The sequence below is a fragment of the Mobula birostris genome, chromosome 5 (genome assembly GCF_030028105.1).
Source record: "Mobula birostris isolate sMobBir1 chromosome 5, sMobBir1.hap1, whole genome shotgun sequence".
Classification (NCBI taxonomy): domain Eukaryota; kingdom Metazoa; phylum Chordata; class Chondrichthyes; order Myliobatiformes; family Myliobatidae; genus Mobula; species Mobula birostris.
In genome coordinates, this window is record NC_092374.1 from 157,724,301 (window position 1) to 157,739,203 (window position 14,903).

Genomic DNA, 14,903 nt, shown 5'->3' on the forward strand with positions numbered 1-14,903 from the left:
CCCCTGACGTGATACCATTTCAGGGGCGCGGCTAGCACTCGAAGTGTACTGGAGACACAAGAGATTGCTGATGCTGAAATCTGGAGCACCCAAAGCGGCTAAAGAAACTGAATCAAGGAGCAACTGTGGAGGGTTTATTGTCATATATACTGACATACAGTGAAAAACTCAAGTTTTCACACCATCCACTCAGATCAATGTTACCGTTACAGAGAAAGTGCAGTGCTACAGATGTTTGGATGTTTTTAATTGCGATCACACAGGACCCTGTTGTTGGTAATAATGTAGAATTTGGCAATTGGTAGAATACTGCAAATCTGATTCACCGGTTCACTGGTGAGACTGACAGCAGGAAGTGCTATGTGGCCTCGGTTGTTGCGCAGACTAGGTCCTCGTGCCTCAGGGTTGCCTGCTGCAGCCGCGGACTGACTGTGAGCTGCTGTATTCCACGTTGGGTTGGGGGCTGACCCACTCATCAGTGCTGCCCTCCGGTGTTCACTTCGTGCAAGACAAGCTGGATTGCACTCACCTGCACTGCACTAGCGCGTGATGAGAACTGCTGTGGCCTTGACCTTGCAGAAACATGGCTCCAGGACAACATCCATGCACCATCAATTTACAGGCCAGGTCACACAGACTTGGGCTAGAGTTTTTTTTTACTATCATAATTATGTGCTGTGTTTGATTGTTGGTACTGTGTTTTGTACTTTAACCCCAGAGAAACACCGTTTCAATGACAATTAAACTTAATCTTGAACATGAACGTGTGCCAGCATTGACCTACCAGCTTGTGTTCCTCACACTTTTTTAAAATTTGGCTTCTGCCTTCACATCATTTCCAGTCCTGACGAAGGTCTTGGCCCAAAAGGTCAACTGTCCATTTCCATCCATAGATGTTGCCTGACCTGAGTTCTCTCAGAATTTTTTGAGTGTTACTCAACACTATACCATGAACTGTTCTCTTTGCACATTTTGCTGTAGTTATTGTCATATTTACTGTACTGTGCTTCTGGGTTGGTTGCCGGCCACTCAACCATGGTTTTCAGTCGGGTGCTGGACACTCGGAGAGATTTGGCGGGGGGTGGGCGCCCAGCGCTCGGTCGGGGGTCATGGTTGGTGATTTGGCCAGCTCCCCCACCAGACAGTCTGGTGAAGAGGGTGTGAGGACACCCAGCAGGACTAAAAAAAAAACAAGACCTGACAAAGGGCGGATGAGCTCCTTGTGAGCTAACGGCCATCTTCCGTGGAAGAGATTAAAGCCTCACCACGTATCTACGAATCGTATGCTATGCACTTACTTAGAAGAGATGATGAACTTGGGCGCTGCACCGTGTCCTGGACCTGCCCAAGGCCTCTGCCTAAGGAAGGGCCAAGCTCGAAGAAGCGGCCACGGCTGGAGGCCAACACGGCCTCGGGCTCGAGTTCAGCGGGGGCGGTGGCGGGCAGTGCCAAGGCAGCCAGCGAGAACAAACTGGAGGAGAGGCTGTACTCGGTGCTGTCGCAAGGTCGAAGGAGATGGAGGTGCATAGCCGCCAAGCCCGGATTTGGGACGGCACCCACTGACTGACTGATTATTATGGTGTGTACTTTTCTCTGTGAGTTTCACAAGCAAGAAATTTCATTGCACCAAGGTGTATGTGAAAACAAATTATCTAAATTTGAATCACAATTGAAATTCACTCTTTCGTCAACCTTCACAAACACTTCAGGTTGACTCAGAACATAATAGCATGGAGCAAAAGATTTCCAGGTTTAGTGCTGATAACTCTGGCCTCCTGCTGACAGAATGGAGATCTGTCTCTACTAAAGAAGTGTAAAATGCTCCCTCCTTCCGCTAGCATGTGCTTCAAGGAGAGGTTGGACAAAGTTGGGGCATTTTTCTTTTCGAATGGTGGAGGCTGAGGAGAGACCTGGTAATTTATAAGATTATGAGAGGGATAGACATAGACAACATGCATTTAAGGTGAGGGACGGGAAGTGCAAAGTCAAAGGTGAGTGTCACGTGCACGAGTGGAATGAAAAACCTATATGCAGCAGCATCAGACACAGCACATCATATAAGCAGCATTCACAAGAAAAACAAATATAAATTATACACAATTTTTAACAAAAATATAAGACTTTTGCACAGTACTGTATGCTCACCATACAGCAAATATAGACTGGATGGACCAAATGGCATTCTTTCACATTGCTACCCTTCCACGACAGTTGTGACAACATTCAATGAAGATACATTTATCTAAAAATCATTATAGAGCCAATGTACAAGTAACAGCTAAACTGTGAAATCAATAGGTAGAAATGTGACACCAAATAGAATCAAATGAGTAAGTACCAAAGGCATGAGCTGTTGAGAAATAGGGAGAGGCAATCCTGATACCCGTCACATTGAATCAGCGTCCTCTAATAGACAATGGCATTTGGTTACTCCACCCTGTGGTTGATTGATTAGCCATCTGGAATATGCGTGATACTCTAATTAATTGGACCATAATGAACAAAGTTGTTTTTCACTACGGATAGACTTTGCAAGTTCAACAACATGCTATGTTATTCCACATGAAGGGTGGGGGGGGCGCGGAGAGAGACATAGGAGACAAACTTATCAGAGAATTCTTCTAAGTATGTGCTGGCAGAAATGAGCTATAATTATATTTGTAATTCAGATCATCTTAAAGAGCTCGGTGCATAAAGGTGTATTTTCTCCCTGTTAGCCAAGGGGTTTGCCTCTCAGGGCTAACAGAAGGTTAACAGGGCTTGCATTCCCATGGTTTTCCACAAGATTGACAATTTGGCTGAGTGGTATGACAACAACTACCTCTCAGTTAGTGTCAGCAAGATCAAGGACCTGATTATTGACAACAGAAGGAAACCAGAGTTTAATGAGCCAGTCCTCATCAGGGAACAAAGGTGGAGAGGGTCAGCAACTTTAAATTCCTCTGTTCTGTTATCTCACTGGACCCTGTTCTGGGTCCAGCATACAAGTGCCATGACAAAGATAGTACATCAGCACCTCTACTTTCTCAGGAGTTTGCAAAGATTCAACATATCATCTAATACTCTAAGAAATGTCTACAGATACATATATTAACTGACTGCATCACAGCCTGGTACGGAAACACCAATGCTCTTGGACGGAAAAGTCTACAAAAAGTAGTGGATACAGCCCAGTTGATCACAGGCGAAGCCTTCCCCACCACTGAGCACATTTACAAGGAGCACTATCGCAGGAAAGCAGCATCCATCAGCAAGTACCCCACTATCCAAGCCACGCTCTCAGCTCTCGGCCAAGAGGGAGAGGAGCTTTCGGACCCACATCACCTGGCTCTGGAACCAGACAGGATAACTTCACTCACCCCAACACTGAACTGAACACAACCTATAGAATGATGCTCAAAGACTCCATCTCATGTTCTCAACATTTATTGGTTATTTATTATTTCTTTCTGTATTTGCACAGTTTGCACATTGGCTGTTTGTCCCTCTTGTTGAGCGGAGTCATTGATTCTATTGTGTTTATTGTAAACACCCACAATAAAATGAATCTCAGGGTTGTATATGGTGGCATGTACTTTGTTAAAAAATTTACTTTGAACTTTGATTCGCAGAGTCTAATAAAGTGAACAGCGAAATAAAATAGAAAATGCTAGAAATAATCAGCTGATCAAGCAGCTTCTATGCAGAGAGAAGCTCAGTTAATGTTTCAGGCTAACTAATCTTTGACATAAAGAATGCATGCTGCCTGACCTGCTGAGCATGTCCCACGTTTCCTTTCGGGTTTCCAGTACCCGTGGTATTCCGCTTTTGTGTTCGGCTAAAGAAAATTCCAATGTGCATTCTGGGTGGCTAAAGGTCAGTGACAAGAGGGACTAGAATTAGCTCAACCCCAGTATTAATGGCTCTGCCTTTCATTCAGCTATGTGAGAAAGCATGCCAGCTATTTGATGCACAATGCCCTTGAAATAACAATGAAAGCCCTTATGGGAGTGTCACAATTGCCACAGTTGGTATCACTTCTTGAAGTGCTTGGGGATATTTTGTGTCTTCTAAGGACATCTAAGCAAATGCAGGATGTTGTTGGTGGTTGAGAGAAAAGGATTAGGCCATAGTATAGGATAACCCCCTCAGTAACACAAATACTGCCAAACCATCCACCCATGTAGCTGTTTCGTCATCTGAATACTCATAAATTCAATTTACCGTTTCCCACTAGTACAAGCTCATTTTATTCTCTCTTGGGATGGGGATCAAGTGGTGGTTGTATTCTTAATTTCCTTTGCAAAGTGGTGGTGAGTAGCCCTGGTATTGGTATATTATTGTCATATCTACCAAGATACAGTGAAACGCTCGTCTTGCAAATTGTTCACGCACTTCAAATCATTGCACAGCATATTGAGCTAGACTAAGGTAAAACAACAACAAAGCAGAATAAAGTGCAAAGGCTATAAGTGCAGTGCAGGCGAGCAATAGCATGCAAAATCAAAGTAATTGTTAGACGGACAGGAGGGATCATTGACCATGCCAAGGGCCCTGAATATGAATAATTATCTGATGTGTGGAAGAGAGACCTCTCCCCATGACTATCCTCTCAGCAGTCCTCACAATCCTTTGTAGTCAGATGTGTTTCCCACAGCACTCTCAATGCTGCTCCTTTAAGAACTGATTAGAAATAGGGGAGCTACACTCAGATCAATCTCATCAGAAAGTGGAGAGAGCTGTGCTTTCTTGACTAAAGAGGTGGTGTTGAGGGGCCAGGTGAGATCATCCATTTTGTGCATTCCCAGTCACATGGTGCTCTTAACTCACTCCACGGAGGAGCCACAGGTGTGCAGTAAGAAGTGGTCAGCCTGCACCTTCCTAAAGTCCACAATCATCCCTTTGGTCTTGTCCACGTTGAGACCTAAGCTGTTATGGTTGCACCATTCTACCAGCTGCTCTACCTTCGCTCTGTATGACGTCTTGTCATCATTGTTGACGAAGCCAACACTGCGGTGTCATCAGCGAACTTGATGATTCAGTTTGAACCAGATCTAGCAATGCTGTCATGGGTCAGCAGCCGGGGCTGATCACGCAGCACAAGAGAGTGTCAATGCTCAGCGTGATGGAATTTGAGATGTTCCTGTCAACAAGGACTGACTGTGGTCTTTCTGGCAAGTAGTCCAGGATCTAGTTATAGAGAGACCTGTTGAGACCCAATGCGGACAACAAGGTAGATTGTGAAGCCAAGGATCCATTATGTTATTTAAGAGGTCCACTCAATTGTCTGAACAGGTGGATAGAATCTGCCCTTGAGCCTGATGGTACATGCTTTCAGGCTTCTATCTTAGAACATAGAATAGTACAGCACAGTATAGGCCCTTCGGCCCACATTGTTGTGCCGACCCTCAAACCCTGCCTCCCATATAACCCCCCAAATTCCTCCATATACCTGTCTAGTAGTCTATTCGATTTCACTTGTGTATCTGCCTCCACCACTAACTCAGGCAGTGTATTCCACGCACCAACCACTCTCTGAGTAAAAAACCTTCCTCTAATATTAAAGCCATGTCCCCTTGTATTGAGCAGTGGTGCCCTGGGGAAGAGGCACTGGCTATCCACTCTTATCTATTCCCCTTAATATCTTGTACACCTCTATCATGTCTCCTCTCACTCTCTTTCTCTCCAAAGAGTAAAGCCCTAGCTCCCTTAATCTCTAATCATAATCCATACTCTCTAAACCAGACAGCATCCTGGTAATTCTCCTCTGTACCCTTTCCAATGCTTCCACATCTTCTGCCCAACGGGAGTGGGGAGAAGAGAAGATGCGGTATTTGATTATGTGAGCTGCTTTAAATGAGGCAGAGAGAAGTACAGACACAGTCCATAGAGGGGAGGTTAATGCCTGTGATGTGTTGGGCTGTGTCCTCAACTCTACAGTTTCTGTGGTTACAGGCAGAGCAGTTGCTATATCAAGCCATTATGCATCCAGACAGAATGATTTCGAAGGTGCATTGATAAAAATTGCTCATAGTTGACAGGGACATGCTGAATTTATGAAAGTAGATGCCTTGCTGAATTTCTTAGCCATAACATCAATGTGATTGGACAGGCTAGTAGTGATGTCCACACCTCAGAACTTGAAGGTCTCAAACTCAACTCCAAAGATGTAGGCAGGAGCACCAGCAGTGCCGTCCTTTCTGAAGGAAATGACCAGCTCATTTGTTGACATTGAGGTTGTTGTCATGACACTATGTCACTAAGCTCTCTATCTCCTTCCTGTACTCTGACTCATCGTTACAATGGTGTCATCTGCAAACTTGTAGATGGGAGACGGAGCAGCTGCTACGATCTGTCAGTTGCATTATTCCCACATTACTGCTGGTTAAAGGGGTTCCAGTATATCACCTCAGCAGTGACAAAGGCACAGGAATACTTTTCCAAGTCAGGTATAATATGATTCTATATACACATGGCAGATGGGGGATTTGGGCACCTACTGTGGTGCATTTTCTAACCGATTTACATTGCCTCGGTTCTGAAGGTAAGGAAAGAGCGAGGTGGAGCAAGCAGGCTATAACTATCCTAGATAGAGTTCAGCTTACAGCGCCATCAAGTTTATTATCACTGTTTTATATACGACGTGAAAACTTTTAGTCTGCTGCAGAAATACAGTGCAAAGACAAGATAGTGCAAAAAAAAAGGAACAGCAAGGTAGTGTTCACAGACCATTTAGAAATTTGATAGTGAGGGGAAGAAGCTGTTCCTAAAACACAGAATGTGGGTCTTCTGGCTCTTGTGCCACCTTAATCCATCACACCTCCAACATGTGCCCAAATGACAGTGGAAAGACTGAGAAATCAGGAGGGTGTTCACTGTCACAGACAACTATCCTCTGAGCTGCGGCAGGCGTGTCATTCATGTGAATAGTTCAGTTAAGTTTCCAGTCAATCGTGGTCTTCACAAGCCCACAAGAAAATCTGCAGATGCTGGAAATCCAAAGCAGCACACACAAAACGCAAGAGGAGATCAGCAGGCCAGGCCGCATCTATGGAAAAGAGTAAACAGTCCACCTTTCAGGCCAAGACCCTTCATCAACTGTGATCTTCAGATTGACACAGAGCTGGTGACAGTAACATTGAATTTAAGAGGGACTTGCTCTTTCAGTCAGTCAGTCAGTGGGTGCCGTCCCGAACCCAGGGTTGGCAGCTATGCACCTCCATCTTCTTCGATCTTGCGACAGCACCGAGTACAGCCTCTCCTCCAGTTTGTTCTCGCTGGCCACCTTGGCACCACCCACCCCGCACCCCGCCGAACTCAAGCCCGAGGCCGTGTCGGCCTCCAGCTGTGGTCGCTTCTTCAAGCTCGACCCTTCCTTAGGTGGAGGCCTTGGGCAGGTCCAGGCACACGGTGCAGCGCCCAAGTTCATCATGTCTCTTCTAACTAAGTGCATAGCATACGATTCGTAGATACGTGGTGAGGCTTTAATCTCTTCCACGGAAGATGGCTGTTGGCTCACAAGGAGCTCATCGGCCCTTTGTCAGGTCTTGTTTGTTTTTAGTCCTGCTGGGTGTCCTCACACACCCTCCTCACCAGACTAAATCCGGTGGGGTAGCCGGCCCAAGTCACTGATCACTTGACCACGGACCCCAGCCGAGCGCCGGGCACCCCCCCCCACCACCTGAATCTCTCCAAGCGCCCAGCGCCCGACCGAAAACCATGGTCGAGCGGCCGGTGACCAAACTTGCTCTTTAAGGCAACATTTAATAAAAATTATACACTACTTGACTTGGTAACATCAGTGTATTAAAGATCTAAATGAAAACAAAACTAGCCTATTGACCCAACCCACACAGAAGTATCAAGCTGTTAAGAGAAAAGGGTTAATGCCCTCACTTTCTACTATAACATATGCTGCTGGTTAAACCTGTTCAATTGCATTCACTTGCGGTTGAGACTGGAGGTTGTGTAATCTGTAAAAAAAAAACACCTTCCAAGTTCTAAAGTAAGGCTTCAATCCTTTACACAGAGTAAGATTTCACCTATTACATCGAAACCTTTTCATGGGGTGGAAACCAGTTGTCACTTTGTGCTTTCTACTTCAAAATGCTATCATTGATCTTGCGAAAGTGCAAGACTTTTTAATCATAGAAACTTAAGCTATAAAAGAAATAATTAATTTCATTAAGTTTTAAAAATTTTACCCCTAAAAAAAATTGTGGCTTTCCTGTGTACCTGCTCTGCCAATTTCTGATAATATCACATATTGATATTCAAAAGCTAGAGAACATGCAAAATGAATAGATTACTATTAATACTGTAGGCACTTGTCAGCATGGACACAGCGGGCTGAACAGTTTGCTTTGGTGCTGTATGACTATCACTCATGAAGTCTCAAAGTAGTACATTCGCACCATGATACAGATTCTGTAGTTCTGGGAATCAGTGTTTTAATTGCCATGGACTAGATGCACAACAGCTTTTAGACTGCTCCAGAGTGGTCACAAATCCAATTTTAGTCCGACACTGATACTTAAGCTCAATGACAAAGCAAGATCAGAAAGGAAGAACTATTATACTAATGAGAAGTCTGCACTCCTTTTAACTTTTCAAAATTAATATTGCCTTGAGGAAGAGCAACAAGGGGCAACTAAAAGATAGTTGGTATAATAAATGTGACCACCCCCACGTTCAATTTGTATAAACGACAATAAAAAAAGCATTTATAACTGTAATTAAAGTTCAAAGACCCACCAACGTAAAAACATCAGTCACAAGATAACCAGTGTATATTATTTTGTACTAATTAAAGCAAATATCTATCACAATTATTTTCCTTTCCAATCATTCAGAATTCAATGTCATAAAAACATCTATTCTGGGTACATTCCTCTCCCATAAAGAGTTGCATAAAAACATTCTGCTAACACAGCCACTTCAAACAAGCAGAGAAATTTCGTATCATATTCTACAGTTTGACAAAAGGCATTAACATCAGAGTGTTGATTGTAAAATGGAAAAGAGAAAGAGAATGGCCACTTGACAGCATCTTGCAACTCTCTGGCTTAAACTATTGTTATCCATTCATGAGCAGAAATAATATTTGAGTAAATTCAGAATTGAAAGATGGCAAAACGGAATCAAATTTCTGGCTAGCTTTGATTTAGATTAAGTGACATGGTTCCAGCATTTGGTCTTCTGCAGTCAATTGTAATTCAAAAGACAACTTTGTTGTGTTCCATCGCATTCACATCCTTTCTAACCCAAATGTATTACCGGCAAGCCTAAGCAAACCAGGCAAGTCAACTGTTTAAGATCAGGGCATTGTGAGGCCACAACCGCCAAAGCTCAGACAACATTACAGGGTAAACAACATAGATAGGATCATTCGAAGCAGGCCATTTCCACTGAGGTTGTGTGGGACTACAGCTAAAGGTCATGGGTTAAGTGTGAAGGGTGAAAAGTTTAAGGTGAACTTCTTCACTCAGAGGGTCATGAGAGTGTGGAACGAACTGCCAGCACAAGTGATGCATACGAGCTCAATTTTAACATTGAAGAGAAGTTTGGATAGCTACATGGATGGTAGGGGTCTGGTGCTATTGTAGGACGATGGGAGTAGGCAGTTTAAATAGTTCAGCATGGGCTGGATGGGCTGAAGGGCCTATTTCTGTGCTGTACTTTTCTATGACTCTTAAAATTATAAGCTTTTCAAAGTAATAGTTGTCACAAGTTATTTTTTCCAATGTTCCAATCAAACTGAACATCAAAATTGTTTAGAGACCAATAGCAGCCTAATAATGGCAATAAAAATATAAAATTAATCTAGATGTGGGCTAAACAAGGTAGAGAGCTTGAAATATGAATGGAAGCCTGTAGCATTACATATTATAGAAATATTAGTTAATCCATCTTTTAATGACACTGTCTTGACAAAGATTTGGAAATAGGGCAGGTGAATCAATACAATCTAGATTTGTAGTGACACGTACAGAGTGCTGCTCCAAATTACTACAAGCAACAGCACTGTACAAACTATAAAAACATTCCATACAAGTATATTCAGTTTCAGCAGACATATTTTTGGTACATTTACTCTGCCACACCATGCTAATATTCCGCAAATGTTTTACAATGTTAAATTTCTCATTCTCACAACAAGAAAATAACAAAGAAACATTAAGCTCAGTCGAATAATCAATGATCGTAAGGCAGAAAAGAACACAAAGTCTACTTCCTCTCTTTGCACCTGTAACTTGCGACCAAATCCAAGCTGGTGAAGTAGAAGGGTTTTGGGCTGAAGTTACCAAGTTGTAGTTTCAAATAATTTTGAGTTTCAGCCAACATAACCCACAGCAGAAATTTCTTTCACTCCAATCTTCCATTAATGCTTTAACAGAAACATTTTAAAAGATTGGTCTGCCATTCAAGCATCCAACCCTTGTTTTTCTCCCGTTTTTCCACAATGCAACCACTGTACATAGGTAAAAGCAATGAGAAGAAAATCATACCAGCTCAAGGAAACCACACACTCATGCACGTTCAGAACACACAAGTTGTTTTGCCAGCTCTGGACTACCGATGCCAATGAGTTTATTTAAAACAAAAAACAGCACTTACTTGACAGTGACGCGACTGGATAAATCCTGCAAGTCTCCTGGGTGGAACAGCTGTGCTTCTTTCAAGCCAATTTTCTGACAGCCCTTCAGGAAAACATTAATGTTGTCCTGAAAAAATGAAGTGAATTGTCAGCTTAGTTACACAGAGAACAAGGAAGCTGGCTCAGTCTAAAGTCCTTTGCTTTGAAGTCCAGTATTGGTATAAATGCAATGGAGGTAGGGGAGGGGTGGAGAAAAGGGAGAGAGCGATATCTTTTAATGAATCAGAAATGACGAACTATTGATGTGGGACACCCATGGGACTGTCTATTACCTGTTATAGTAGGACTGTACAACGGGTGGGCAGCGACCATTCCCGACATCTCTATTGCATACACATTCCTCCTCCTTTTAGTCTCTCATGACACATCAGATTACTTCCAGTGTCTATTTAAATAAACTTTTCGAGAATATTCACCCACCCAGAAACTGCTAGCCGACTCCAAGGAGAGGCAGCCGAGATTAACACTTCCACTTGCTTGTCATAATGCCAAACAGACGTGGAAGTTGTTTTTTTTTGGTGAAGGTCTGCATCTTCCAGGGTGAAATATTTAATTAAAGACTGCAGCCTTAAGCAAAGGTGTGGTATCATGTTGAGTACATCCAATACATTCAATACATCCACTTATTAGCATTTGTTAGAGTAATCTTAATAAAGGCATATTTCACATCAAATGTCTGTGGTAATAAACCTGATTCTGATTATATTAAAAAGCAGGTCTTTAGAATAAACTAATGCTATATTATGCATTCTGCTATTACTTTTCTCTTGTACTTTCTCAATGTACTTATCCTTTGAAATTATCTGTGTGACAGGCTTGCAAAATTAAGTTTTTAATCTCTGCCTCAGTATACATGATAACAACCAATACACTGATAAAGATAAACAGATGCACAAATTTTTTTATTGATTACTTTAGGTCAGAGCACACAAGAGCATCCGACATTAAAACGGACTTTGACATTGAGAAGTCTGCCCAAACCAATCCCAGTGCAAATACTCTAATTGCTGCTTTCAATTTCAAAATTAATACTTGTCTCTACTAACCCAGTAATAAAAATTTTAATTGAGAAACAGGGTGGAATAGGCCTTCCGGCCCCTCAAGTCGCACTGCCCAGCAATTCCCTGATTTAGTTCCAGCCTAATCCCAGGATGATTTGCAATGACCAATTAACCTACCAACCAGCACATTTTTGGACTGTGGGCGGAAACCAGAGCACCCAGTGGAAACCCACACAGTCATAGGGAGAATATACGCACTCCTTACAGGCAGTGGTGGGAATTGAACCCAGATCAAGTGTTCTGCTAACCACTGTGCTATCATGCCACCACAGTGTATTAAGGCAAACTGGGTTGAAAATATAACCATTTCAAAAGATGTGCATTCTTTTATACAAGTTACTAAAGTATTTCTATTTCGAACAATAGATAAAACATTGGACTGATTTACTCACTCAAAATACATCTACGCATGTCATGGCTTGCCTTTACAAACCCTTATCATTCACATGGAGAAATACGTCCACGTGGGCTGAGCACAGCACAACCTTTACACAGTATTTCCCAACAAAAACCAAATGATGAAACAAGCATGAGAACAGCTGAAGTGATTTGTTTTGAGCCTTGACAGATACCACAAAGGCTTAAAACAGGTCTACCTTCATTCTTGATTTGATAGAAAATCAACAGCAACCAATTGTTTGCTTGGTAAACACTGCCCATGTGCCAATTTTTCTGCTTCCCTCAACCAAGATTAGATCCTTCCTATTGGTAGATCATTAGCAAATACAGCAAAATAGTGCAGAGTTGTTACACTTGAAAAAATAAGGGTTGCTACTTTACCAGTTTTCTCTCTACATAGCAGTTCATGCACCGGGGCTGCTTTGCAAAGATCACAGATTCTAACCTGAAAATTCCAACACTTCAGGAAAACCACCGACTGCAGATTTTGTGGCAGGTCAAGTCGGAAGGAAAGACACCAAGATGAAGAAGGAGTTAGCCCTATGCAGGTAAGTGATGGAAAGTACCAGAACAAGACTCAAACTGGTACGCTTCTACTCAAAGCTGTTATTCATCTCAAAATACTGTACAGAGCGAAGGAAGAGATATTTGCCCTGCATTGCGTGTGCCAAACACATGATTTCATACTGTTTACTCATTGAACTGTTCTGAAATTTAACTCCTATGAAGTCAGTGGAACCAAATTCCATCAGCTGGGTTTGATGTGTATTTAGTACTGCTTTAGGACATACAACAAATGAAAGTTTCAGCAGCCAGTTGCAGGGCAAAAAGTTGCTACTGCTCTCAATCTATGTCAAATAAACCTTGGAGCCATTCTCGCTGGCTACAGCACACCCATCAGGGCATTCTGAATTCCCTTGCCAGCAGAAACATGCAATGTACTGGCGGGGGAAGAGGGGGCAGGGGCGAACGCAAGCACATCTGAACTCTCACTACACATTAGGGCTCAGAGCTAGGGGACAAGGGCAGTTTAGTACCAAGTGATGGGCTGGTGCATTCACACCCGAGCCCGCCAAGCTCAACACCAACCATGGCAGGAATCAAGCATGGCTCCATTGAACTGTATAACATCGCTGAACAAATCTTAATTAATGCTTACAGTTCATTTATATTGTCAAATTTCTTTCAATGATGTTTACTTGGTGTTTTTTTTTAATTATAACACCCAATTTATCATTTCAGAGGACCTGTTCTGGGCCCAGCACAGAAGTGCAATCATGAAGAAAGCATGGCAGCACCTCTACCTTAGCAGATTGCGAAGATTTGGCATGTCATCTAAAACTTTGACAAACTCCTATAGATGTGTGGTGGAGCGTCTATTGACTGGCTGCATTAGAGCCTGGTATGGAAACGTCAATGCCCTTGAACAGAAAATCCTACAAAAAGTAGTGTACAGTATATGGCCCAGTCCACCATGTTGTGTAAAGCAGCACCCATCATCAGGACCCCCAGCACCCAGGTCGTACTCTCTTCTCACTGCTGCCATCTCAAAGGTGGTACAGGAGCCTCAGCCAGGACTCTCACCACTAGGTTCAGGAACAGTTACCACCTTTCAAGGACTCATCTCACGTTCTCAATATTTATTGCTTATTTATTTATTATTATTATTATTTCTTTTTGTATTTGCAGAGTTTGTTGTTTTGCACACTGGGTGAACACCCAAGTTGGCGCGGCCTTTCATTGATACTGTTATGGTTATCATTCTATTATGGATTTATTGAGAATGCCCGTAAGAAAATTAATTTCAGGGTTGTATATGATGACATATGTACTTCGGTAATTGCCGGCAGTCACCATTCATTCATAGGGAAAACATGGAAACTCTACTAAGGTTAGCATGAAACCCAGATCACCAGAGCTGTGAGAACAGCTCTACCCACCACACTGCTACCTATAACAAACAAAATGCTGGCAGAACTTAACAGGTCAGGTAGCATCTATGGAGAGGAACAAACAAGCAAAGTTTCAAGCCGAGACCCTTCCTCTCAAGTCCTGATGAAGAGTCTCGACCTGAAATGCTGACTGTTTTATTCCTCTCCATAGATACAGCCTGACATGCCGAGTTCCTACAGCATTTTGTGAGCGTGCGCGTGCGAGCGACTCTGGATTTCCAGCAACTGCACAACCTCGTGATCTGCTACCTTACAATCGGGCTCTCTGCTTCCAACTTTACCAAGCATCCCAGTCTGATCCTGGCTCAAGTTGGAAATGCACGGAACTGGGGGTGTACGAGAGCTCAGGGAAAGTAAAACACTGAAAAGCATGTTGCAATAAAGGAATCTAGAAACACCAGTTGGAATTGAATACGTCAATAGAAACCCAACAAAGCAAGTCCTCAGCATCTGGCAAACAGACAAGTACAGTATCTAGATAACAGAAACTATATTGCTAGAAGAGAAATGTAACTACACATGCATGAAAATACCATTGTCGAACAACACGAGTTTTCTGTTGGGTGTGTCATTTTAATGCATACTTTCCTTTTCTATATTATGAGAAACAAGTTAAACATTTGTTCCATTTTGTTTGCATTGCCTCCACCCTCCTCTGCTAAGAGTGTGATCAACAGATCGCCAATTTCATTAGTAAATCCTGGCAATACCATATTCAAGAGAGAAACCTGGTGACGTGGTATTCAACATCACTACTCTGCCTAAAGCTTGTCTGGCCAACATAACCAAAGGACTCCAGACAGTGGGAAGGAGGAGGAACAGCAAACCACTGGTGAAATTGGATTGGGGTACAAG

At 42.8% G+C, this 14,903-nt stretch overlaps 1 protein-coding gene across 9 annotated transcripts in view; it reads right to left on the bottom strand.

Moving 5' to 3' along the window:
• The window catches only part of LOC140198002 (LIM domain only protein 7-like), a 229,220-nt gene that overhangs the window by 112,415 nt on the left and 101,902 nt on the right, over positions 1-14,903 (bottom strand). For all 9 annotated transcript variants that reach the window (XM_072258777.1, XM_072258775.1, XM_072258780.1 and 6 more), the window contains exon 5: positions 10,597-10,703. In XM_072258777.1, coding sequence (XP_072114878.1) covers positions 10,597-10,703 — 107 coding nt within the window. The remainder of the gene's footprint in view (positions 1-10,596; positions 10,704-14,903) is intronic.